General features: G+C 44.4%; 1 protein-coding gene across 1 annotated transcript in view; it reads right to left on the minus strand.

Moving 5' to 3' along the window:
• LOC308153774 (teneurin-3) overlaps positions 1-24,404 on the minus strand; it is a gene marked incomplete at its 5' end in the record, with an annotated part of 137,292 nt that overhangs the window by 56,555 nt on the left and 56,333 nt on the right. Inside the window, 7 exons of the mRNA XM_080526966.1 lie at positions 4,023-4,223; positions 6,333-6,527; positions 7,222-7,323; positions 10,822-11,017; positions 12,848-13,062; positions 15,081-15,203; positions 17,757-17,995. Of these exons, the coding sequence (XP_080383092.1) occupies positions 4,023-4,223; positions 6,333-6,527; positions 7,222-7,323; positions 10,822-11,017; positions 12,848-13,062; positions 15,081-15,203; positions 17,757-17,995 (1,271 nt within the window). The remainder of the gene's footprint in view (positions 1-4,022; positions 4,224-6,332; positions 6,528-7,221; positions 7,324-10,821; positions 11,018-12,847; positions 13,063-15,080; positions 15,204-17,756; positions 17,996-24,404) is intronic.

The following is a 24,404-nucleotide window of genomic DNA, read 5'->3' on the forward strand; positions in this document are numbered from 1 at the left end:
GCAACTCCATCGTAAAGTTTGCAGACGACACCACCGTGGTGGGCTGCATCTCGGGGGGGGACGAGGCGGCGTACAGGGATGAGGTAGAGCAGATGAGCAAGCTGTGCAAGGTTAACAACCTGCTGCTGAACCAGTCAAAGACCCAGGAAATCATCGTGGACTTCAGGAGGAAAAAATCTGAGGTCCAGCCCCTGCTCATCGACGGAGGTAGCGTGGAGAGAGTCTCAACCCTCCGATTCCTGGGGGTGCACATACAGGATGACCTGTCCTGGAAGACCAACACAGCAGCCATCATCAAGAAGGCACAACAGCGGCTCTTCTTCCTGAGAGTCCTCAGGAAAGACCACATCGGACAGGAGATGCTGGTGGCCTTCTACCGCTGCGCAGTGGAGAGCATCCTCACCTAACTGCATCTGCAACTGGTTCTCCAGCTGCACAGCCGCAGAGAGGAATGCGCTACAGAGAGTCGTGAGATCGGCCCAGAAGATCACCGGCGCCCCCCTCCCCTCTCTGGAAGAGCTGTACAACACACGCTGCCTCAGGAAGGCCTCCAAGATCTCCAGAGACCCATCCCACCCTGGGTACGAACACTTTGCTCGGCTGCCCTCGAACAGGCAGTTCAGGACCATGTTCGCAAGGACAAACAGACTGAAGCTCAGCTTCTACCCCAGGGCCATTCAGGCCCTGAACACAGCAAAGACCTAGGTTCTGGGCCCTGGACAGTCTGGACGGATTGATGGCAGCTGCTGGATTGAAATCAGGTGTAGTGCTGAGGCACAAATGTGTACATTTCAAGCCTGCAAACTGCGACACTTTAAATTAATGTGCAATAACACTATGTGCAATATGACAACCCTAGGGTACATAAGGTTCAGAGAATAGGAAATGTTAGAATAGGTATAGCATAGCATAGAGTACAGCACAGTGTTTTATTTGTATAGTATAGTATAGTATAGTGGATAGTGTACATAGCCTTTATTTATGTAAACCAGCTCCTTTCCCTTCTTGTTTTTTGTGTTTTTTTGTTTTTTTCTTTCCTAGCACCAGGGGAGCCCCCCCTCCCAAATTGTGTTGTTTGGTACCTGTACTATATCAATGACAATAAAGACCATTCATCATTCATAAGCTAATATAAAGCTATTTTGCCGTTTTTCTGTGTAGGAAGCAGGCTAATATACAAGCGGTCAACTAGTGGTCGTTGTGTGTAAATAGGAGCTTGAGCATTGTAAAGAGGCGGCTCTTTTAGTAGGTAAAAAATGCACAGCTGTTCTAGTGTTAATTTGCTGGAACTGGCCATGCCCTACGGTCAGAGGTGGAAGAAAGCTCTGACAGATCACCACAGTACCGATTAACGCAGCGGGAGCTGCCTTCCGAAGACCTTGACGGACGTTACTCTAAGTAGAGGTTAAAAAAAATAATGATAATATTGATGTGAGTCTGAAAATATACACTCACCAAACACTTTATTAGAAACACCTGTACAGTCCAAGCTGGTGGAGGTGGGGAATGAGTGGGGACTGTTTTCTTGGCACACTCACTTGGGACTGTTAATACTAATCAAATACGAATGCCACAGCCTATTTCAGCATTGTTGCTGACTATGTGCATCCCTTCATGGCCACAATGTACCCATCTTCTAATGGCTACTTCCAGCATGATAATGCACCAAAGCAGTCATAAAGCAGACGTCTCTCACCGGATCTGAATCAAATAGAACACCTTTGGGATGTGGTAGAACAGCTTCACAGATTCACAGCTTGAAAGTGCACCTGAAAAATCTACAGGAATTGCGTGATGCAACCACGTCAACATGGACAAGAAGTTGTAATGAAGGATAACACGTCAGAGATACTAAATCAACTCTTCTGTTCTTGATCACATCCTCAGGGCATACTACACCTCCCTTTCTCGTTGACACTCTCTTCATCTCCCTTACTCTTCCTCTCACTCTCTCACTTCCCCCCATCTTCCACTTTCTTTGACCCCCCCTTCTCTCTCTCTCTCTCTCTCTCTCTCTCTCTCTCTCTCTCTCTCTCTCTCTCTCTCTCTCTCTCTCTCTCTCTCTCTCTCTCTCTCTCTCTCTCTCTCTCTCCCTACCCCCTCCCCCCTTCCCCCCACCCCCTCATTGTCACTAAGTTAAGGGACTGCTGTATTCACCTGCCTCTGAATGGAGTTTGCCTTCGATTCAGAGAGCCTGGGTGGGGCCTGATTTAGACCTTGGCGGGGCCTGATTATACCCTGAAAGACGACACAGCAGAATATCAACCATCCCTCTGGAAAGGACTCGTTCGATTCGGAGGGGGGCCACCCTTCCATAAGAATCCATGTGATCAATTTTTCATTAGCGAAGCAGTGTTTATCTTCCTTTGCCACAGCCCTGACTCTGGCGGAATGGGGGGATGGTGGGGATAGAGGGGGGTGGTACAGTCAATCCACGTCCCCCGCTAGTTAATTAACGTTTATTTAATTGAAGAGGAACTGCCTCTGATAATTAAGAGAGAGAACTCTCTCTCGACCCAGGTGGGGAAAAAAAGAGTTTGGACCCTGCAAGGCTAACCGCTAACCACTAACCTCGTTCTTCAACGCTCAGTTCTGGCATCGACAAGCAACGGACGTTCCGCTGACAAAGAGGAATGTGTGTTGAATTTCGAGAAGCCTTTTCACAGTATAACAAATGACTTCACTTAAAAGTTGGTTATCAAATCAAAACAATAGCTCCCTGTTCCCCCAAACAATCAGTCCTTTTTTTGCATACTCATTCATCATTTTAAATTCTAAACTTTAAACTGTTTAAGGCAGACTTTGCTCAAATTTGATTGGATTTCAGCCTCAGAATAAATGCAATCCTTCGTCATGGTTACCTCTAGATAGACATAAAACGCAACTACAGTAAGTGAAATGTAAATGAATGTCACAGCACGTTAATACAGCCAGTACACTGGAAAAATACACAGCAATTGGGGCAGCTTAACTCATTTAGTGCAGAGGGTGAATAAAGTTGCATGGTCAACATTCAAAAGTGCAAAGGGTGACTTTGTACACCCAAAATGCATAAATGATGATGCTTCCTTTTGTAGCCAATCAAAGTATTGTTAATAGGTAAACACCACATATAGAACACTAGGTCTAGGGTGGTGAGTGTTCCGGAATTATTTGGCTGTTGGTGAGTGAATGTAAGTATGATGGGAGTAAGGTAGAGTATAGATGGGAGTAAGGTAGAGGATAGATGGGAGTAAGGTAGAGGATAGATGGTAGTAAGGTAGAGGATAGATGGGAGTAAGGTAGAGGATAGACGGTAGTAAGGTAGAGTATAGATGAGAGTAAGGTAGAGGATAGATGGTAGTAAGGTAGAGTATAGATGGGAGTAAGGTAGAGGATAGATGGGAGTAAGGTAGAGGATAGATGGGAGTAAGGTAGAGTATAGATGGGAGTAAGGTAGAGGATAGATGGTAGTAAGGTAGAGTATAGATGGTAGTAAGGTAGAGGATAGATGGTAGTAAGGTAGAGGATAGATGGGAGTAAGGTAGAGTATAGATGGTAGTAAGGTAGAGTATAGACGGTAGTAAGGTAGAGTATAGATGAGAGTAAGGTAGAGTATAGATGAGAGTAAGGTAGAGTATAGATGGTAGTAAGGTAGAGGATAGATGGTAGTAAGGTAGAGTATAGATGGTAGTAAGGTAGAGTATAGATGAGAGTAAGGTAGAGTATAGATGGTAGTAAGGTAGAGTATAGATGGTAGTAAGGTAGAGGATAGATGGGAGTAAGGTAGAGGATAGATGGTAGTAAGGTAGAGGATAGATGGGAGTAAGGTAGAGTATAGATGGGAGTAAGGTAGAGGATAGATGGGAGTAAGGTAGAGTATAGATGGTAGTAAGGTAGAGTATAGATGGTAGTAAGGTAGAGTATAGATGGGAGTAAGGTAGAGTATAGATGGTAGTAAGGTAGAGTATAGATGGTAGTAAGGTAGAGTATAGATGGTAGTAAGGTAGAGTATAGATGGGAGTAAGCTAAGGTTGTCTGACCTACAGAGCAGTCAGCTCCGGTCCAGTTGAGCTCACAGACGCAGGCTCCGGTCTCGGTGTGGAAGGTTCCGTGGTTGGAACACTGTTCTGGACACGTGCTCTTCAGAATCTCACACAGTCTTCCGCCCCAGCCAGGGTTGCAGTGGCAGTCGCCATGGTGACACGCGCCGTGGCCCGAGCAGGACGGGTCCAAACAGTCCACTACGGAGAGAGAGCGAGGACACACAGAGCAGGGACACAAGGAAGCATCTACTGTATTAGCTGGGATGGGCAGAGACCGGAGCAGAAGACAGCATGTCCATTGAAGCATATGTTCAATACAGTAAAAGTCTACACCCCCTGTCAATTTTTTTTCACTGATCTACAGTCTGCTGGACACTTTCATAAAAATAAAAATAAAAATAACCTACAATTTATTTTAAAAAGAAAAACAGAGAAGATCTGTTTGCGAAAGAGTACCCTCCACCTTGCTGTGGCTAAGATGTTAATCAACATCCTCTTCAACAGGTTACTCAATAAGTTAAATGACCAGCACTCATGCAGTCAAGTAAGATCAACTATGAATGAGAACAAGACAAAACAATTACTAGGTTTACTATTTAGTTGACTTGATCAACTGACCATGCCTAATACTGCCTAACCGCCAAGCAAGTCATCATTCAATAATAATCATAATTTCGTATGTTACAAAAACCGTATTTCCTTAGTTTGCAGAAACGCTCCCCCAGAATGTAATCATTTGGAGGCGATGTTGGGTTTACTATTTAGTTGATGGATCAATTGATCAACGGCCAGAGACCACTTCCTGTAACAACATGGCAGAGTAGAGGACTCTGCAGCCAACCAATAGCGTCCGTTTCTACTCTTAATTCACTTAAAATTTAGGCCTAAAACGGGATTTAATTACCCACTGCACTCAATAACATTGTCCACGTCGGGGACCACTGACCCAAAGATGTAAATCTGAGCCGTTAATTGCCTCTGTGTCTGAACGGGAGCATCAATAAAGTTAAACTGATTGAATAGAGGAGGAAAAGAGGAGAGGTTGACGAGGAAAAGAGGAGAGGTCTTTTCTATAAAGAAGAGAAATGGACCCCTACCTGAACGATTGACTCTAACAGGTGCCTTATTAGCAGGAGGGCACGCAAGCCAGAACCTTGGTGAACCGTTTAGAATCAATCCCTATCTGTAACTGTGGCTAAGCATTCGAGGAGAGCTAATGCTAGCGTGGCTAAGTGTTTGAAGAGAGCTAATGCTAGAGTATATTGCAGCGTGTGGATATGGGCTGTACGGGAATGACACGCTTGGTGAGATTGAAAACAGCAGCAATGGAACCACGCACGCCCCTGAAAGGCTGGCTGAAAACCAGTACATTATCTTTTCCAGTCTCTAGCTACAGGTCGGTCTATTTTATTCACCTGCATATTTATCTATCTTTTACCTATCCAGGTGAGTCCCATTGAGATCTATTTTGTAAGGACCCTCTGACCAAGAGGCAGCAGGAGTAATCCCTTTTACTGTCCAGTACTCTACTTTGGACCCACTCCCATCAATATAGAAATCTATCCTGCAAATGGAGCCTCTAGACCAGACTTACTCAACAGGCGGCACGCGGGCCGCATCCGGCCCATGGACGCTTATTTTGTGGCCTCCGACATGCTTGGTTATGAATGCAGTAAAAAAAAAAATATATATACACTATATATATAGTGTTCACATTTTCTTCAAAATCATGTGAAAACTCAGTTTGTGTAACGTTTTTTTCCCATTCAAACGGTGCTCTCTCGCCCACTCGCTCTCCTTAACGAGCTCCTATTCAAACGGTGCTCTCTCGCCCTCGCTCTCTTTGTGTCAGTGAAAAGCACAAGTCCCCTCTCTTTTGTCACGCAAGCTCATCTGTCAAGGTGGCACAATATTATATATACAGTATATAATATATATATATATATATATATATATACAGTATATGCTTTGAGCGCGCATGCGCAAGGCGGGCAAGGAATCGCCTCTCCGCCACTAATGTGGAAATTCCTGGAGGAAACACTGAAATATATGTTAATAATAATTTGTGGCCCTTTGCACCTGCTGTGGTTTAAATGTGGCCCTCTTGGCCTCTGAAGTTGAGTATCCCTGCTCTAGACTGTAGACTAATGTCTGAGGCCAACAACGTCCAGTTATCTATTTATGTACCTGTCTATTTGTTTATCCTTCATATTATCTCGTTGAGGTAACAGGTTGCTTCTGCAATGGAACCCAGGCCAAAAAGAGGCAGCAGTAGCAAAACTTCAGCGGAGTGTCCCTTTACTGTACCTTGGTCGCAGCTATTTCCCCTGTGGCCCGCGTTGCACACACAGCCGCCCGCCACGCACACCCCATGACCGGCACACTGCGGGTCCACACACTGGGAGATGGGGATGTCACACTCCGTGCCCTTCCACCCGCTGTAGCACTGACAGCGCCCTCTAGTGTACTGGCCGTTGCCACTGCAGAGGACTGGACATGCCGCTGACGGAGAGAAGCAAGGAGGGGGTCAGCAACTCTGTGAACGGACGTTTATGGTTAATGATGTTGCTTCAGTGGATTGTCCACTGCAAGGCTGGGGTGTAGGTTGAAGAACCATCTTCAGGCTACATCTTAACCGTCCCTCCTAAAGACCTCCTCATCCCCACTACCGCCCTGTAGGCTACTGTTTCTCTACTGTAAATAAATGAATATAAAAACTAAATAAATAAAAAGAAGTAGTTCTTCCTTCTTCTAGTATTGTGCCTGCCAACGGCCCTTGGTCCTAGCATAGATTTGTTTTTCTTATGATGACTGATGGATAGACGATTCACTTGCTTAGACAAATGTATTTGTTGTAAGTCGCTTTGAATAAAGGCGTCTGCTAAATGGCAAATATAAAAAAATCTAATCTAAATGTAAATGTGTTAGGTGTGAGTGTCATGAACAAACGTGCGCTAGAGTCGAGTCGGTTGTTCTTGTTGTAAAGCACTTTGAGATCATTGTCACTGTGAAAAGTGCTTTATCAATACATGTGATTGATTGATTGATTGATTGAAAGTGTAGGCCAGTGGTTCAGTGTGGTGTGACAGTGTTCAGTTTAATGTGTTGGTTTGGTTTGGACTGGTTTGTGTGTGTAAGTGTGTGTGTGTGTGTGTGGGGGGGGGGGGGGCCTCCCCTGATTAAAGAACATACGTACCTCTGGAGCAGTACGGCCCAATGAACCCTGGGAAACAGTGGCAGGACCCCGACACGCACTCTCCGTTGCCATAGCAATTATGTGAGCACTCCATCACCGACTCTGTGGGACGGAAAGAGACGCGTGGTAACGTGAAACACACTGCCTTCATCACAGTCCCACACCGAGCTCTCCAGCCCAATTACAGGTCGTCAATGTGAGCATCTCGCATCTGTAATACCTACGACTTGTACTGTAACAGGCAAGACATGTATAATTCCTGCTGCTTATCCATGTCCCACTGAGCCTCAAGCTCCCATAACACGTGTTTACCGTTGCCTGACTGTGTTCCCCACCGCCATCCCCGATGATCTCAACCAAACAGTGAGTATGTTTAACAATCGCAAACAGTGGATGTTTCCTCTTATTCCGTGGCCCGTTTTTTTGTTTCAGACTTCCCTGACGGAAGGTCTCCGCTGAATGACTGATCATGCCCACACAAGACAGCTTCAGAAGCTCCCCGGTGTTTACAGCCTTCTAAATCCTCCCCGACTTCAAGTTAATCTGACATCTATCCCGCTGACGGATCGGCTGCTCCTTCAACAGACCATCGCTCATAAAGGATGCGATCCCCCAAGACCCAGCGGAGGAGGGCGGGAGAGGGGAAGAGGGCGGGAGAGGGGAGTTGGGGGGGGGGGGGGGGGGGGCAGAGGGAGGGGTGGTTCATTTCGATTGTGTTAAGAGGGCAAACTGTTTTGTTATTGCTTCGGAGTTGTCTGGTATCCATCCGCTGTGTCTCACCACCTTCCCTGCCAATTATGACCTTGGACGGTCGATGAAACTTCATATCTCCAGAAATTGGAATGTTGACGGAATTCCCAAAGGAATCCAGACATATTCACTCAAGCTTAACCCAAGCCCCTTCGACATATAACAGCAAAGTTCCTGAGCCAATACAATAATGAGGTGTCGGATAGAATGGAGAGATTTCTGCCATGTAAAGAAGAGGATGTGTTCAACGCATAGACACATAGGACTTGACAGCATAGACACCTGCGGCTTCACAGCATAGGCACATACAGCTTCACAGCATAGACACATACAGCTTCACAGCATAGGCACATACAGCTTCACAGCATAGGCACATACAGCTTCACAGCATAGACACATACAGCTTCACAGCATCGACACATACAGCTTCACAGTATAGACACAGTCAATTATAATTACTGGATGTGAAATGACATGTTTATGTGGTTGTCTGGCTCTGGCTGTAATCACACATCCACTCACAGTTGTTGATGAAAAAAGAGGTCTTAAAAGACTCTCACGCTCTCTCTCTTCATAGGAATGATACAACATTTTACATTTTGCAAAAGCAACAAAATCAAGTATGACATATTCAGACAAATCATACAATAATAATGATGATAATAAATGTTAAAATAAAATTATTATATATTAATATGTTATTATTATATTTAGCCTTTGCACTCCTGCTTGTTACAGACACCCCTGATCAATGTGAACACTCAATTACCCTCTGCACCAGGCGCGGATCTATGGGTGGGCCTAGGCCCACCCAGATTGACAGCTGGCCCACCCAGTCAGATTCATAAAAATACATATTTTTTAATAATAAAATATTTTTAAAGTTTAATTTTCACTAACTAACTGTAATGTGAATAGTTTTGTCTTGCGACCGTCATTGCCATCGGCTTGTGAAGAACTGGTAGGACTACACCGTCGGATCTGTCAGCCATGGAGGAACCAGCCACTCAACCAAAGCTGGTAACATTCCCTACTACCACTGTAATAGATGGGAAATCGCGCTCCTTCAGTAGAAATTGGTACGAGAAGTTCAAGTGGATGGAATATACCGGTAGTAAAGAAAGAGACGCTATTTTTTGTAAAGTGTTTCGACATTTCCCAGAGGCGCACACGGAGTTCACTTTTATAAGAGATGGATACAAAAATTGGAAACGTCTCCGGCAGGCCTGTGACAAACACGAGTCTAGCAAGCCGCATGCTGTTGCCCTCACCAAGTTGGATGGGCAAAGCCATGGACCCCAAAGCCGTGGATTGATTGATTGATTGAAAACTTTATTAGAAGATTTGCAGAAGTATGTACATGAGAGTACATATTACATACAAGGTCAACTAAAAGGATAAAAACCCAAGAAAGCCACTGGCTTATTTCAATTGGGGTCCTTGATTGGGACAGTGGGACAGTGTTAAATCAAATGCACGGTGATGCCGTTTCATTCATAGAGCGAAACCGGCAACACGTTAAAGTTGTGTTAGACATTGCTATGTTGTGTGCCAAGTTGGAAATTCCACTTAGAGGTCACAGAGAAACGGAAGAGGCGCTCAATAAAGGTAATTTCTTGGAGCTATTCAAGTTCATGTCAAAATATGATCCAGAAATTGAAAATAGACTGAAGGAACTGCCTCGAAATGCCACGCTCCTAAGCCATCACATTCAGGATGAGCTGCTTGAGGCTGCAGCCTCACTGCTAATTCGAAAGATAAAGTCTGAACTGCATGAGCAATCCACATATTATGCCATACTTGCGGATGAGTATAAAGATCTATCCAAGCGCGAGCTAGTTGCTGTCTGTATTCGATTCATTCATGGAGGGGTAATTAAAGAACGAGCAGTAGGCTTTGTGGAAACTGCGGAATTGTCTGCTCAAGGAATATCACAGAGGATCCTAGTGTGTATTCGTTCATTTATGTGTTCATACATTCATTTATGTACCTATATATTTATTGTTAATTCTGTCAGACTTGGTCCTCCATAGTTGATGGTTATTGGTTAATTCATTGAATTGCGTGCGCTTGAATGCCTTGCGTGTGTGTATTATAATAACTTGTTTGGCTGTCCGTTGCATTGGGTAGACAGGTACTTTATTTATTTTCCGTTCGTTTCATGGTCTGCATAGTGATCTCCTCCAGTCCCTGCGAATATTTTGCGTGTGTGCATGCGTGTTGGTCGTACCCAAATGTTTCGAGCACCCACGGGCAGAAACATAAATCGGCGCCTATGATCGCGAGCCCGGTTGTGTTCCATCCATCTGGCTGCTCATACATAGGTCTAAAACGTGCGGTGATGAGTTTCACTCAGGCCCACCCAGATTTTTCCAGGCCTACCCATCAGCCACTTTCTGTATCCGCCACTGCTCTGCACTACTGCTGTTTACAAATACGACCTTTGCACATACCATTATTTTTGCACATTGGACAACCTCTTTTGATATAGCCTCTATTTATACATCTGTACATACCATACTGTACATAGCTACTGTAACTGTACATAACTGATAACTGTGTATACCTCTTACTACCGTACTTGCCATTCTGTACCTATCACTATCACTGTCATGTTATATATCACTATTTGCACTTCTGGTTAGATGCTAAACTGCATTTTATTGTCTAGTACTTGTACTCTGCAATGACAGTTAAATTGAATCTAATCTAATCTAATCTAATCTAATATTAACGAATGAAAATCCCTATCTCTCTCCTTCACTGTCACACACACACACACACACACACACACACACACACACCATTTGACACACTGTCAGTATTTGACTCATCGCAGCAGTCTCTTACCCAGGACAATGGTGTTGTATGACACTGCCTCCAGGCTCCTCCCATCGTTGTAGAAGGCCAGGTGCCACACCCCCGAGTCCAGGTATTGGATGAAGCCGGCCTGGTGGAGGCTGATTGGCCGGGTCTCTGGTTCAGTGGGAGCCCGCGTCTCCTTAGCGATGAGTCTGCTGCCGTCCAGCAGTTCCACAAAGTCATACTGGATCACACACACACACACACACACGCAGACACACACACACACACACACACATACGCAGACACACACACAGACACACACACACACACACACACACACATACACACACACAAACACACGCACACACAAACACACACACACAGACACACGCACAAACATGCACAAACACAGACGTGCACACACACACACACACACATGTGCTCACACACACACACACACACACACAGACACACGCACACAAAAAAGGATTTAGTATGGATAGAATGCAACTCGCGGAGGACCAAAGGATCCTTTTCCATTGACTCTGCCCTGATGGGAAATGAAGCATTAAGGAAGAGGGCAGGGTGGGGGGGGGAGCTAACATAGTGTGTGATTTAAGCCCTACAGAGGAGCGCTGGGGGGCAGAGAGGGGATATTAACCTGCCGGATGCACTTGTCTTTGTGTTGGCGGCCAGAGAGAGAAGCAATAAAAACCGATCGGGCTCTAAGCTCCTGAACTCCCAGCTCCGTTGATAGCGCTCGCCAACATCTCGATTAGCTGCCGTGAAAACCCAATCCCACCCAGCCGCTCGCCCCCCTTACACACGCACACACGCACACCTTTTACCAATCTAACAATGAGAGCAGGTAATAGAGGGCAAGACCGGTGAGGCCGGGCCGGGCCCAGCGCGCCGCGACTCCGGAACCCGACCGCCCGCCACGAAAGCCTTAAAGCTGGTTTAATTCAAACAAGCGTCGAAAGGTTTCAGTCTGTCAGGAACAAAAACAACAAGCTGAGGCGCTGTTCACACAGTCAATAACAAACAGAGGGAAGTCTATAATGTGGAGGGCGGTGATGATGATGATGCACTTTAAAGTTGTCCCTCATCCCTCTTCTTCGCCTCTCTCTGTCGCTGAGCTGTGAATGTTTCTTCTTCTTGTTGTTCTTGTTCTTCTACTTCTCTCTCTTTCTGCCTCTCTGAGCTGTGAATGCAGCTGTTCGTCAATACCTCTCATTGGAGTCTGTCATGCTCAGTTAGTATGGTGAGTAAACACATCGATTTATCTCCCTACAATTTAACAGGTTTCTCTGAGGAGGAGAATCTCAGTGGGCTCAGTGTCCGTCTGGCATCGACAGACAACAGTCTTTAATGTCTACGCTAAGGAAGGAAATGAATTGTCTTCAAACTCTGTTTTTTGTTGGATTTTATGTTGTTTTTTGGTCTAGTTTCTTTCGTCAGAGGTGTAATTCCCTTTCCTGTCGTCATTTGAAGTGTCCGTCTGGCATCGACAGACAACAGTCTTTGATGTCTACGCCAAGGCAGGAAATTAATTGTCTTCAAACTCTGTTTTTTGTTGGGTTTTGTGTTGTTTTTTTTGTCTAGTTTCTTTCGTCAGAGGTGTAATTCCCTTTCCTGTCGTCATTTGAATTGGACTTTCTGTTTCTTTTCCTGATAATGGTCCGTTCCTATAGACCCCTAAGAGGATCTAAGAGGCCCTCCTTCACCGGGACTAAAATGTCGAGAAGGTTTGAAACCTTTCGCTCCTTGTAGTGGAGTGGAAAATGATTCTACATTCTTTTTCAGTATTAGAAGCTGATTATTAAAGATTCAGTATGTAACATTCAAGTTTTCTAAAAGCTTCCTAATGGTTGTAATGACTATGTTTAATCAGGAGCCATCAGGGAACGAGATCCCTTGAAAGAAATATTTCATTTACGAATGCTGTGACCCCACGTGAACAACCCTGCTGGCGGAGTATGGTGACAATAAAGAACTCTAAAAGCTGCAATCTACAATTGACTGAATCCTGAGTTTGTTTTCATCGCATGTCGTTGCCCTTTGACCTTACCTGAGTGTGGGTCGGGGGGAGCCCCTTCCTCCCGTAGACCCCTACCAGGGCGTTCTTCTGGACGGAGATGTTGAACTTGAGGAAGCGCGGCTGCTCCATGGCCAGATGGGAACGCCAGAACACCCCCGGAGGCACGCCCTGGCCCATCCTTCGACCCACTTCCACCTGCCCAGAGTCAATGGAGTTGTTCTCCTGATGGACCGCTCCATTCCTCCCTGGGAGGGGGGGGAGAGACCGTTTAAATGAAGCTTGCTGGGCAGCTGGCAGCGTGAGCCAAAAACAAAAGTTGAAGTAAGACGTTAAAAACGTTATCGTCCAATAAGCCAGCATGAAAAGGCAAGAACATAATAAACAAATACAATTATACAATAAAAGAATGGACAATGTTATAAAAGTTTTGTTGTTGTTTTTTTAATGGGAAAAATATGCTGATCCACAACTTGAGAGAAGTGATTTTCTTCTCTCAATCGTTGCAGTAGTACTCTCCCTTTTTGCCTGGTAGAAAAATAATGAATAATAAAAATACAATCTAGGATACACACCTCCCTCTAAAAAAGAAATGACCTCAGTTAATAGCTCTGTTGTGAGTCTGGAACAGAGTGGGCTCTCTCCCTACTGCTGTGCTCTGCGGGCTCACTGTGACTCATAGCTTCATAGTTAACACCTAAACTGTAATATCCATCTGATATAGAGCACCTGCTGCCGGAACAACTAATGCAAAGCACGGGGGAAATAATATTTTTAATTAAAGGTTACATACAGAGATACCCATTTAAAAAATGAGTCATACTCACACATTTTAAGGGTATGAAATGATCTAATTGCAGAAAAAAATTAAACAATGCAGAAATATGTTTGGCCCCATAATAATTCAGATTTATTTAATACATTAGAGACTCTTACGTTACATTTATGATATGAGCCAAAACAGTGTTTGTAAATAACTAAAACATACAGGGAATGTTCCCAGTTGTTGGGTGATTAGGGTAGGATAATCCATGTCATTGATTCTCACATTCGTCATTTCAACATGAATCATTGAAGACCACCCAAAAACAGGCAGGGCCATTTGTGCTTTAAGTTCTTTGTCAATGCCTGAGAATGAAGACACACACCACACGCCACACACCACACGCCACACACCACACACCACACACACAGACAGAGCCTCAAGGGAGGAAACAGCCCACTATCGATTGCTTTTAAACTGTTTTAAACCTGCCTTGCGATATCTTAATTAGCAGTACTTATGAGGGTTTAAATCTCCCTCAGTTTGAATAATGGCACTCTCACCTGCCTGATCAGACCTAATTAATACCATCATAGCTGTGAATCCTAACTACAAGAGAGGTTAATTCAATGACTGCAGAGGTGAGTGGAGGCACTGTGTGTGTGTGTGTGTGTGTGTGTGTGTGTGTGTGTGTGTGTGTGTGTCTGTGTGTGTGTGTCTGTGTGTGTGTGTGTGTGTGTGTGTGTGTGTGTGTGTGTGTGCGTGCGTGTGCGTGTGAGTGTGTGTGTGTGTCAGACGCTGAATACAAGGATTATGATTTGGCCGTGAAAAGCTGTGTGACTCTGTCCATTAGAATTCAGCAGGCATTCAAAAGCTCCACTTCAGTCAGATGTATTTAAAAACCTCAACATAACCGAGGGCGATTCTGCTGCGGAGGCTCCACAAGCATCACATACCGTATGGTCTGAATCTAGGGTGAGACGCAGAACTGAGTTGGCACAGAATGTGAAAGTGAATGCAGGCTGAATGAAGGCTTTCATTAAAATAAAATAAAATAAAAAATACTATAATTCTTCTAGTATTGTAACTGCCAATGGCCCCTGGTCCTAGCATAGATTACCTTTTTTTCTTATAATGACTGATGGATAGATAATTCACTTACTTAGGCAAATGTATTGGTTGTAAGTTGCTTTGAATAAAGGTGTCTATTAAATGTAAAACAAATGTAAAAATGCAATGTAAGAAGGCTAAGGTGAATGCAATTGTACTTAAAGGCACACATAGCTAATGTGAATGCTAGCTCAGGCTAAGGCTGGAATTGCCCCACTTAACCAATACGTACTACGCATGGGGGGCCCGTATATTCATCCAGCCAAAATACGAGACAGTTGGCATCGGCTAATTCGAGACAGTTGGCAACACTGACGCTAGCTCAGGCTAAAGTAAAAGCGTATTCTGTTTATTTATTCAGTGTGTTGTGGCTGTGTGTCTGTTGGCCCTTACCACTGTCGGACAGAGCTGTCACCAAGCTGGGCCGAGTGGGGACAGCCTTCCCCCCTCCGTTCTCAAACGCCGGCTGGCTCTCCGCCTCCTGGAGTTGCCAGTTCAGGCCGAAGAGCTGCATCGCTGTGAAGTTCACAGAAAATATGTTTTTTTATACGGCAAACAAGTTGCCATATATACAGTACTGTTGCACGCGGGGAGGGGGGACCACAACTTTTCCAGAGACACAAAGGACAAAACACATTCATTTCCCAGCTGCTTTCAGTTTGTCTGTTTTTGTTGCCAAGCCCAGGGTGGCCTGTATGAAGGCTGGCCAACGTGCTGTGGCAGCGTGGCCAGACCGACACTGTATGGGGCTCCTCGGGGAGGTCCGTTCATTAACGCTTGCCGAGGCAGAAGCTGCCATAGCAGCAGGTGGAGTTTCTGTTTTCTGTGTCTCTTCACAGACAAAAGGAGAGAAGTCGGCTTCTTCTCCTCCTCCACTTCACTAACACAAAGCTAGGAGTACTTCAAAATGAAATGAGCACAAAGACAAGCCCGGAAACACAGGGTAAATACAAAAATGTGTTTGTGTGTGTGTGTGTGTGTGTGTGTGTGCGCGCGCGTACGTGTGCGCGTGTGCATTTTATGTGTCGTAGTAAGTTTGTTCCAGTCTGGAGGAAGAGGGGGAAGAGTAGTGAACTATGGTAGGTGAGTTGGCCAGAGAGAACAGAGAGAGGGAGGGGTGGAGGGGGGGGGGGGGGGGGGAGGGAGGGAGCTGAAAGGATGCCCGTATCTGTTTAACTCTCACTTTTACCTACAGCTGACCGTGGGAACACGTGTTTGATACTATTCTTCATTCTGTTCCATGCATTATTATTACAATGAGGCCGCCCTCGGACCTCTACCTCAGCCAGACTCCCCTGATGCACATCCATATTGACATGTCACTTTTACGACCCTCTCCTGTGATAGAGCACTCCTCTCCTTGTTCGGCACTAAACTGTAGCCCTTGCATCATCTCCACATGGACACACTGTGTATCAAAGACATATTTCTCTCTATACGACCATGTCGTCCTTTTCCCCCGGTGTCCTCGCGGTCTGAACCCCACACCAGTTCAGAGGAAAGTCAAACAGCCTGTGATTAAGCGTGTGAATGACACAGGAGGACAGTAAGGACAGATAAATCTCCTCTGGTTTTAGCGCCGCGGTCAAGGCGATAAAAGGTTAGCCAGGAGTCAGCTAGCTTCAGCTAGCGAAGCAAGAGGCTGGAAAAAGATTGCCTAAATCCCCCTCTGTGGAGCGCGTCCTGAGGGCGGGGGGGATGAGCTAAATCCAGTGTATGGTATCGTACCCCGACTTCCTGCCCCAAGATCAAAGCACTTCCTGTCTGAGATGTGGTTGCAGTCGAACTAAGAAAGAGGGCTTTATTGTTCTGAGGCTTATCTCGTCTTCCAAGTGCTCAGGACTGGCACAGTTCTCTGTTTTAAGGGTTCTGGTTTGAGCTGGTTCTGTTATTTCTCTCTCTGACAGTGTCGTGTGGATGGGGTTGCTCCGAGGGCATTTGAACTGCACAGCATGGGGTGTTTGTCGGGGGTTCCTGTGGGTCGGAGGCGGGTCATCTGAGGTTCTAGTTTTTTTTTATCCTATCAGAACTTCAGGCCCTGTCAGAAGAACTGCCGTGATCTGACACCATCTTAGATCAGACAAGATGGTGGAACTGAATCTTGACATTGAACTGAAGTTCTGTCATCTCACTGATATAAGCACTGATTTGAATAACATCACAACATCTGAGATGAGATCTGAGCATCTAGGCATCATCTGAGCAGCGGGGTAGAAAATAGGCTTTGAGGTCAGTATGAAAACAAATCAGTCAAGTCGCTCAGTCTAATCAACTTGTCAATCACTGGTGAAGTAAAGCAGCACAGTTTGGGAACAGTTTGCCTTAAAGTCATTTGCCATGTTGGGGGAGCTTCACTGCCCCTCTGATGAAACATGGTGAAAGGCTGAAAGGCTGCTTATTCAACCTCTTTCATTACTTCTCAAAACGTCTTTGGAAAAGCCTGATGTTCTCTCCACCAGTATCCTCTCCTGTGGCAAGAGTAACAAGTCTACAGTAAACATCTGGTCTCCCTTGGGCCAATCAATGTAATTTCTGAACTTCAGTTGTTAACTATAACGCCCCCCTTGGGCCAATCAGTGTAATTCTGTAAATGCCGGATCTCTATGGCAAGAGGTATCATTCACCCAAACTGATATCGCAAATTGATTTGATTTTTCTTTTTATTATTCTTAACATTGCGACACAAAACAAGCATGTTACAAACAATAATAACTAATACGACACAGAACAGTAGAAAAAACTAAAACAAAAATAAATAATAATAATCCCCCCCTGGGATCCAGGTCATCTGCTCCATCAGGTGGTTTTAATAAGATGCTTTTAAGGTTTAACGAAATTGAGTTCCACATATATGTATATATATATCGCAAATTGATATCGCTTGTAACATACGAACATACTAACATTTGAACGGACGGAGACCGATTCAGAGTTTCAATTACACTGTTATTACAGTAGTGTGTATAAAAGTAATCTTATTACAGTGTTATTACACATGTATAGTGTGTATAAAACTCAATGTGAAGCTTAACCAAGCAGTGTCATGAACAAGGCGGGTCCAGTAGTTACCTATGCAGTAGCTGAGGATGATTGACAGCAACGTGGCCACGCCCACTGCGCTGAGGGCGGTGCACCTCCAGGAGCAGTGTTTGGGCGACTTCTTGAACTTGAACGCTCCTCTGGAGAGGGTGTTTCTGGGTAGGGGGCGGGCCGGAGTGGAGTACACCGCCCCCGTTGCCATGGTGTAGCCTGGCGTTGCCGTGCCGAAGAAAGGGGTGGTTCCTGTGCCCGTCTTAAAGAGGAAGTGTCTGAGGAGAGAAATTAAACAACGTACAAACCTCGTATGAATTGTCTATTAAGACATGAAAAAAAACGTGAAAAAAACACTCTACTCATTGTTTTATCATCTACTGTATCTTCTTTCAGGGCTGCTGAAGCCAACGACTGGAACAATTTACAGAAAACACTCAAACTGGACACTCTTATTTCCAAATCAGCTTTTAAGGACTCTATCATGGACATTCTCACTGACACATGAAACTGTTTTTCAACCCTCTAGTGTTTTTCCAAACCCCCCCTGTTGGCTGCTTACTGTCTGTCCCATGCATGTCTGTTTGACTTCCTGTGTCTGTCCAAATTTGCATACTGTATGTATTGCTAATTCTCGAATGCTGTTAGTGTGCTTTTTGCTGTGCTTAATGTTGTGCGGGTTTATGTGGATGTGTGATGCTGTCCCTTTTGATGCTGTGACTGTAAGTGGAGGAGGTGTGGAGATGTACGTATGTTTTTACTCTTTTAACTGTGCTGGAATTTTGGATGTGTGCCGCTGTCTCTCGTGTGTGTTCTTTGTTTTTAACATATAACCTGATTTCTTTTCAGCCCCTCCCCCCAAGAGGCTTTTGTCTTTTGCCAGGCCGCCAATGTAAATAAGAATTAGTTCTTATTGGCCCTGCCTGGTTAAATACGTTTTTTTTTTTTTTAAGTATCCGATAGAAACAGACAATTAAAACATTGACACATTGAATTATTAATAGATGCATTATACCATGATGCGTTTAGCCGTTTAGCACTCTAGTCTGTTGTATGACTTAATTACGGATTGAGACAATTCTTTCTCTATGGGAGTCAGCCGTTGATTGAACCAATGTTTTCTCTATGCGAGTCAGCATACCTACCTATGTTACCTACCTCAAGACCTATTGCCCTTGTTCTGTCATAACTGTATCATATCATTACTGTACATAAAATATCATTACTGTACTTATCATATTGATATTCAACTCATGTATGTTGACTTTTATATTCATTTATTTATACTCACTGTAATACCTTGCACCATCTACATTATCATGTATTTTGCACTATGCCACTATTTGCACCATCTGGTTAGATGCCAAACTTCGTTGTCTCTGTACTTGTACTCTGTGCAATGACAATAAAGTGTAATCTAATGTAATCTAATCTAATAATCAGGAAATAAAGAGCAGAAGGCGAGATGATAATATTCCACAATATGAAACAAGGTGTACTGTAAATCCTGTGTGTTACACTGACATTGTAAAAGGTGAGTTGGAAGTACCTCATAAAAACAATCATTCCCCACTTGCCCTTTCAGAAGCATAGCTGACTAATAGACCATTACACCTGGCTAATTAAGAGGCTTTAATCAAATGCACTACTCAGGATAGTCCTATTAACTTGTAAACCCATGCGAAAACCTCTTAAGTAAATTAATTGTTGCCTCTCCAGTGATCACTCATGGATTTATGGGGAAATATAGCCGGGTTAGAAGGCATGGGAGCAACTGACAGACTGGCCATCTATCCTAAGTGTTTCTCATTGTAAGCCCATTCTTGTCACATAAATATCGCCGCGATCATTAGATCATTTAACCTTTTTTACTATCCAGGTTAGTCTCTTACAAAGAAACCAGCAGAACAATTGGTGGCACTTTCCCAGCCAACACACTGCATACCTGTACTTTACATACCCATAGATAGATAGATAGATAGATAGATAGATAGATAGATAGATAGATAGATAGATAGATAGATAGATAGATAGATAGATAGATAGATAGATATATGGACGGACAGACGGACATACAGACCAGTATACAGATAGATAGATAGATGGACGGACGGACGGATGGACAGACAGATATACAGATAGACAGATAGATAGGTATTTTATTGATCCCTGGGGTAGAAATGAAGGCGTTACAGGCCATGTTGTTAGCCCTCGATCAATAAACGACTGACAGGCCAAATGTCATCTACAGATGGTCTCTGAAGCGGCTGAGGATGGATTAACACACAGAGGGAAGGGCAGATTGGGAGTCTCTGGCAAAGGTTGAAACACGTCACTCTTGGATGACAAGGTCCAGCATGGCTGACGGAGAGGGACTAGGCGTCTGATATGATGTATATACAGGGCTGTACGAGGTATATCATGTTCAGTTCTTGAAAGGTCACGACAACAGTGTGAGATGACTGTAGTTATAATACAGTTGCTCTGCTTTTCTTCTAGCATGGTGACTGCCAATGGCCCCTGGTCCTAGCATAGATTTGTTTATCTTTTCATGACTGATGGATAGATGATTCACTTACTTGGAATGTGCTTGTTGTAAGTCGCTTTGGATAAAGGCGTCTGCTAAATGTCTAAAAATTTACAAAAAATGTAAATGTAGTTATGAGCTGTATTAGGAGAGGCTGGTGGAGGTAGAAATTGGAGGACGGGCTCATTGTAATGCATGGAACGGAATAAGGAATGGCATCAAACACACGTTTAATTAATGAATGTATATATTTAATCCAAACTAAACAAACAGCTGTTTAAAATGTAGTAGCTTGTTACATCTAGGACATCTCTTAAGCAGCCAGTATTGATACAATACAATCAAGTTGTTGTTTTTTGACCATACAGCAGAAGTCTGTTAGAATGCCTGGGTCTGGTGTCCAGAGGCGTGATTAGACGGCATGCAGACTGAACGGGTCGGGTGATGAAATGCTTTTGGACATGATTAACAAACAGAGAGGCGGTGTAAATGTCTGATGCTATACACGCAGGGACGTCTGAGGCTACACGCTCACGATGGCCATCTGTAATTGATTACAGCCACTGTGACGCAACCAAGCACATTACTATGCTAATCCAGACGGTGCTATTGATGTGTGAGTGTGTGTGTGTGTGTGTGTGTGTGCGCACAAGAGTGTGTGTGTGTGTGTGTGTGTGTTTGTTTGTGTGTGCGCCAGCATGCTGGTGTAAGGGTATGCCTGTGTGTGTGTGTGTGTGTGTGTGTGTGTGTGTGTGTGTGTGCGTGTGTGTGTGTGTGTGTGTGTGTGTGTGTGTGTGCGTGTGTGTGTATGCGTCGCTCTCTCTTCCCAATGCAATGGCTGTCACACAAGAGAGCCAACAGCCATCCAAGTGGCCTCCTCTGCTCCTCACAGACACGCCTCTTCATCAGGCTGACATTTGAAAACACCCAAGACACAAGACGGAACAAGGGGAGGGAGGGTGGATTTTCCGGCGGCTAAGCTGCTACTGTAAGGTGAAGGGAGTTCACTAGAAACAATGAGAATTACGGTGTTCTGACCATGTAATCTGCCTATTAGCTGCTGCGTTTTGTTAGCATTAGCTGCATTAGCATGTCAAGGTGAGCCTTGAAAGAATAATATGGATCTGTAATCCATGACTGAGGACGGGGCATCACGGTCTGTCTGTCTGTCTGTCTGTCTGTCTGTCTGTCTGTCTGTCTGTCTGTTTGTCTCTGTCTGTCTGTTTGTCTCTGTCTGTCTGTCTGTCTGCTTGCCTGTCTCTCTCTCTTTCTTTCTCTCACTGTCTCTGTCTCTCACCTTGCTATTCCCCCTGACTATCAACCCCTTCTTTCTCCCTTTCTCCGCCCCTCTGTCTCTCCACTAACCCTGTCTATTTCTCCCCAGTCTCTCTTCTGTTTCTCCCCCCCTTCCCATCTCTCCTCCCTCCCCTCTCTCCTCCCTCCCTATCTCTCCTCCCTCCCCTCTCCCCTCCCTCCCTCCCTCCCGATCTCTCCTCCCTCCTCTCTCTCCTCCCTCCCTCCCTCTCTCTCCCCCTCCCTCCCCATCTCTCCTCCCTCCTCTCTCTCCTCCCTTCCTCCCTCCCTCCCTCTCCCCCTCCCTCCCTCCCTTCTCTCCTCCTCCCTCCCTCTCTTCCCTGCCCGCCCAGTGGGGGTCTCAGTAGCAGGTGGTGGCCTTGGAGCCCAGTGCAGAAATAGCAGCAATAAGGGGTCCCCCCCCCCCCCCCCTTAATTTAGATTAGATTCAATTTTATTGTCATTGACAGAGTACAAGTACGAAGACAACAAAACGCAGTTCGGCAACTAACCAGAATGCAAAATATGATATGTACAGTGAAGATATACTGTACAATGCGATCAGCTGTGCGACCATGTTAAGATGCCTCCCTGGGGTGCTGGGGTTGTTGCACACAGAGTCATTATGAATAAATTAGTTTGATTAGGTTTAAGGCGCAAGAAAAGGTTTGGCTTTTGTGCATACAGATTTAAATCAAAGACCTTCGGTTAAGCTCAAGACCGGTGGTATGATTGAATTATCATTGAATGAGATTCCATGTACAGCAGTCTTGAACAGAATTTACTCATGCCGTTCTTGCAAGGAAATCTCCATAGGTCCATGGGTCCAATCCCAACATCTACTAGAATAACCAGTTCCACTTCTGAGGACCCCTCAAACAGTTGTTCTTTAAGGAACGCAGCTGCCCAATGTGGCACTATCATTTATGATTTTAGACTCTGGACATCATTTCATTTCACGAGGAGCCTCCCTTGACACATGAGTCATAGGAGGAGCTCATGACCATCTGTCACAATGCCTCCCTGACTGTTCTAGAATGTTCTAGAACTGTTCTTTATGTGACAGCGCTGTTTTAACTGGATTTTCATTTGACATAAATATAACAGTTGATGTTAAACTGCATCGTGGGAAGTGGGTACATTGAGTGTATTTCATGTACTCTAGGTAGATGGTGTTACAGAGTGAATTATCTTGAATGTGTTTTATGTGTTTTATATACTCTTGAGACTGGCTGAGAGTGTGGATATCTTTAAATTAAGCAATATCACAGGGAGTGGGAGTGCTGTTATACTGAATATCAGCACGGCTGTGATTCGGTTGTAGGTACGAGGCCGCAGGCCAAGTAACTGTTGTATAAAGAAACTTAAAACACACCTTCTTAGCCTGGCTTTTATCTGGTGTCTATGTACATTTGCTCTTTTATTCCTATCTTATCTATATGTTGATGCACTTGGAGTTGCATTCAATGCATGACTTCCTACATAAATAAAGTTTCATTGATTGATTGAGTTTGATATTTAAAATAGATTTTCACACATTTGGTTACGTTTTAACACTAGTTGGAAAATGGAGTGCAGCACAGCCAGATGATAATTACCTGGACTGTCAAGTGTTACGACTTTGAGTCTGTGTTCACACAATAAGTCAGGCAATTCACAGGCAATTCACACAATAATAGAATTCAACAGCACATTTACATAATGCTAATTGAAAATATGAGTATTTCTACAGAGCGTTAAGGAGTGGAATCTCAGGGGTTGATTAAAAGCACTTCAGACTTTGTAAGAACGTGTCTTAGATAGGAACTGATTGATGGAGACCAAGTAATAGCAAGTAATAGCAGGCTTCTAACAGGCAGCTAATTGTTCACTTTAACGCAGTGAGCTGGGGTGTGGAGTGGAACAAAACCTTGAGTGGAATAATTTCTTAAGAAATATCTTCTGCATTTCTCATCTCAAAAAGCAGTCATTATGTTACATTAAAAGGTGACCTTCAAAATTGTCTGAAGTCAATCTTTTGTGAAATGGATTGGAGAAAGTTGTACAATGAGTCACACTTATTAAACGTATAGATTCATAAGTTTGGTTTTAGTACTTGACGTACTGTGTAGGAGTCAGTCTGAGAATATCTCTACCTTGGGAGGCTAGCGGTAGAAATCGGGGGGACGGGTTCATTGTAAGACACGGAATGGAATTGAGGAATTGGTATCAAACGGAATGGTATCAAACACATGTGATTGATACCATTCCTCATTCCATTCCATGCATTTCAATGAAGCCGTCCTCCGATTTCTACCTCCACCATCCTCCCTTGTTCTACCTGGTAGAAGCTGCAAAAATTCAATCAACGCATTTGTGGCAAAACAAGCTTGCAGAAAAAGATGTCTGGAAAGGCAAGGCCACAGGAGGGAGCTGACATTTTGATTGATTGTGCACCCAACATCGTCAATCAAGAACAAAGTATGTAAGATGTGCCAACGTATTGGATGGGTGTGTAAGGTGGTTACCGTCACCACAGTGCAATCTCTGTTTAGCGAAAGTAACTGAAACTTGGAACCAATGATAGTCAGTGAGATATGCAAGCATGTATACACACCTGTTATAGACTCTTCTATCCTAGTAAACTTGGAAATAAACGTTTAAATTCACTTGATGTGTTAGCAGCCTGGACATAATGGAGGCAATACCCAAAAGTAGGTAATTGTTGCCTTAATCGCAGCGCCATCTTGTTTAGTCATTGTAACTGAGACCCAAAGCCATGGAAGTGTAGGTTAGCTGCCTTCACCAATAGAGGTTGGAAAGAAGGAGACAAATGAATGACTTAACAACACTGCTTCCAGGGGTTTAAGTCGTGAATGGGAGAAGCT

The sequence above is a fragment of the Nansenia antarctica genome, assembly GCF_963989245.1.
Source record: "Nansenia antarctica genome assembly, chromosome: 3".
NCBI lineage: Eukaryota > Metazoa > Chordata > Actinopteri > Argentiniformes > Microstomatidae > Nansenia > Nansenia antarctica.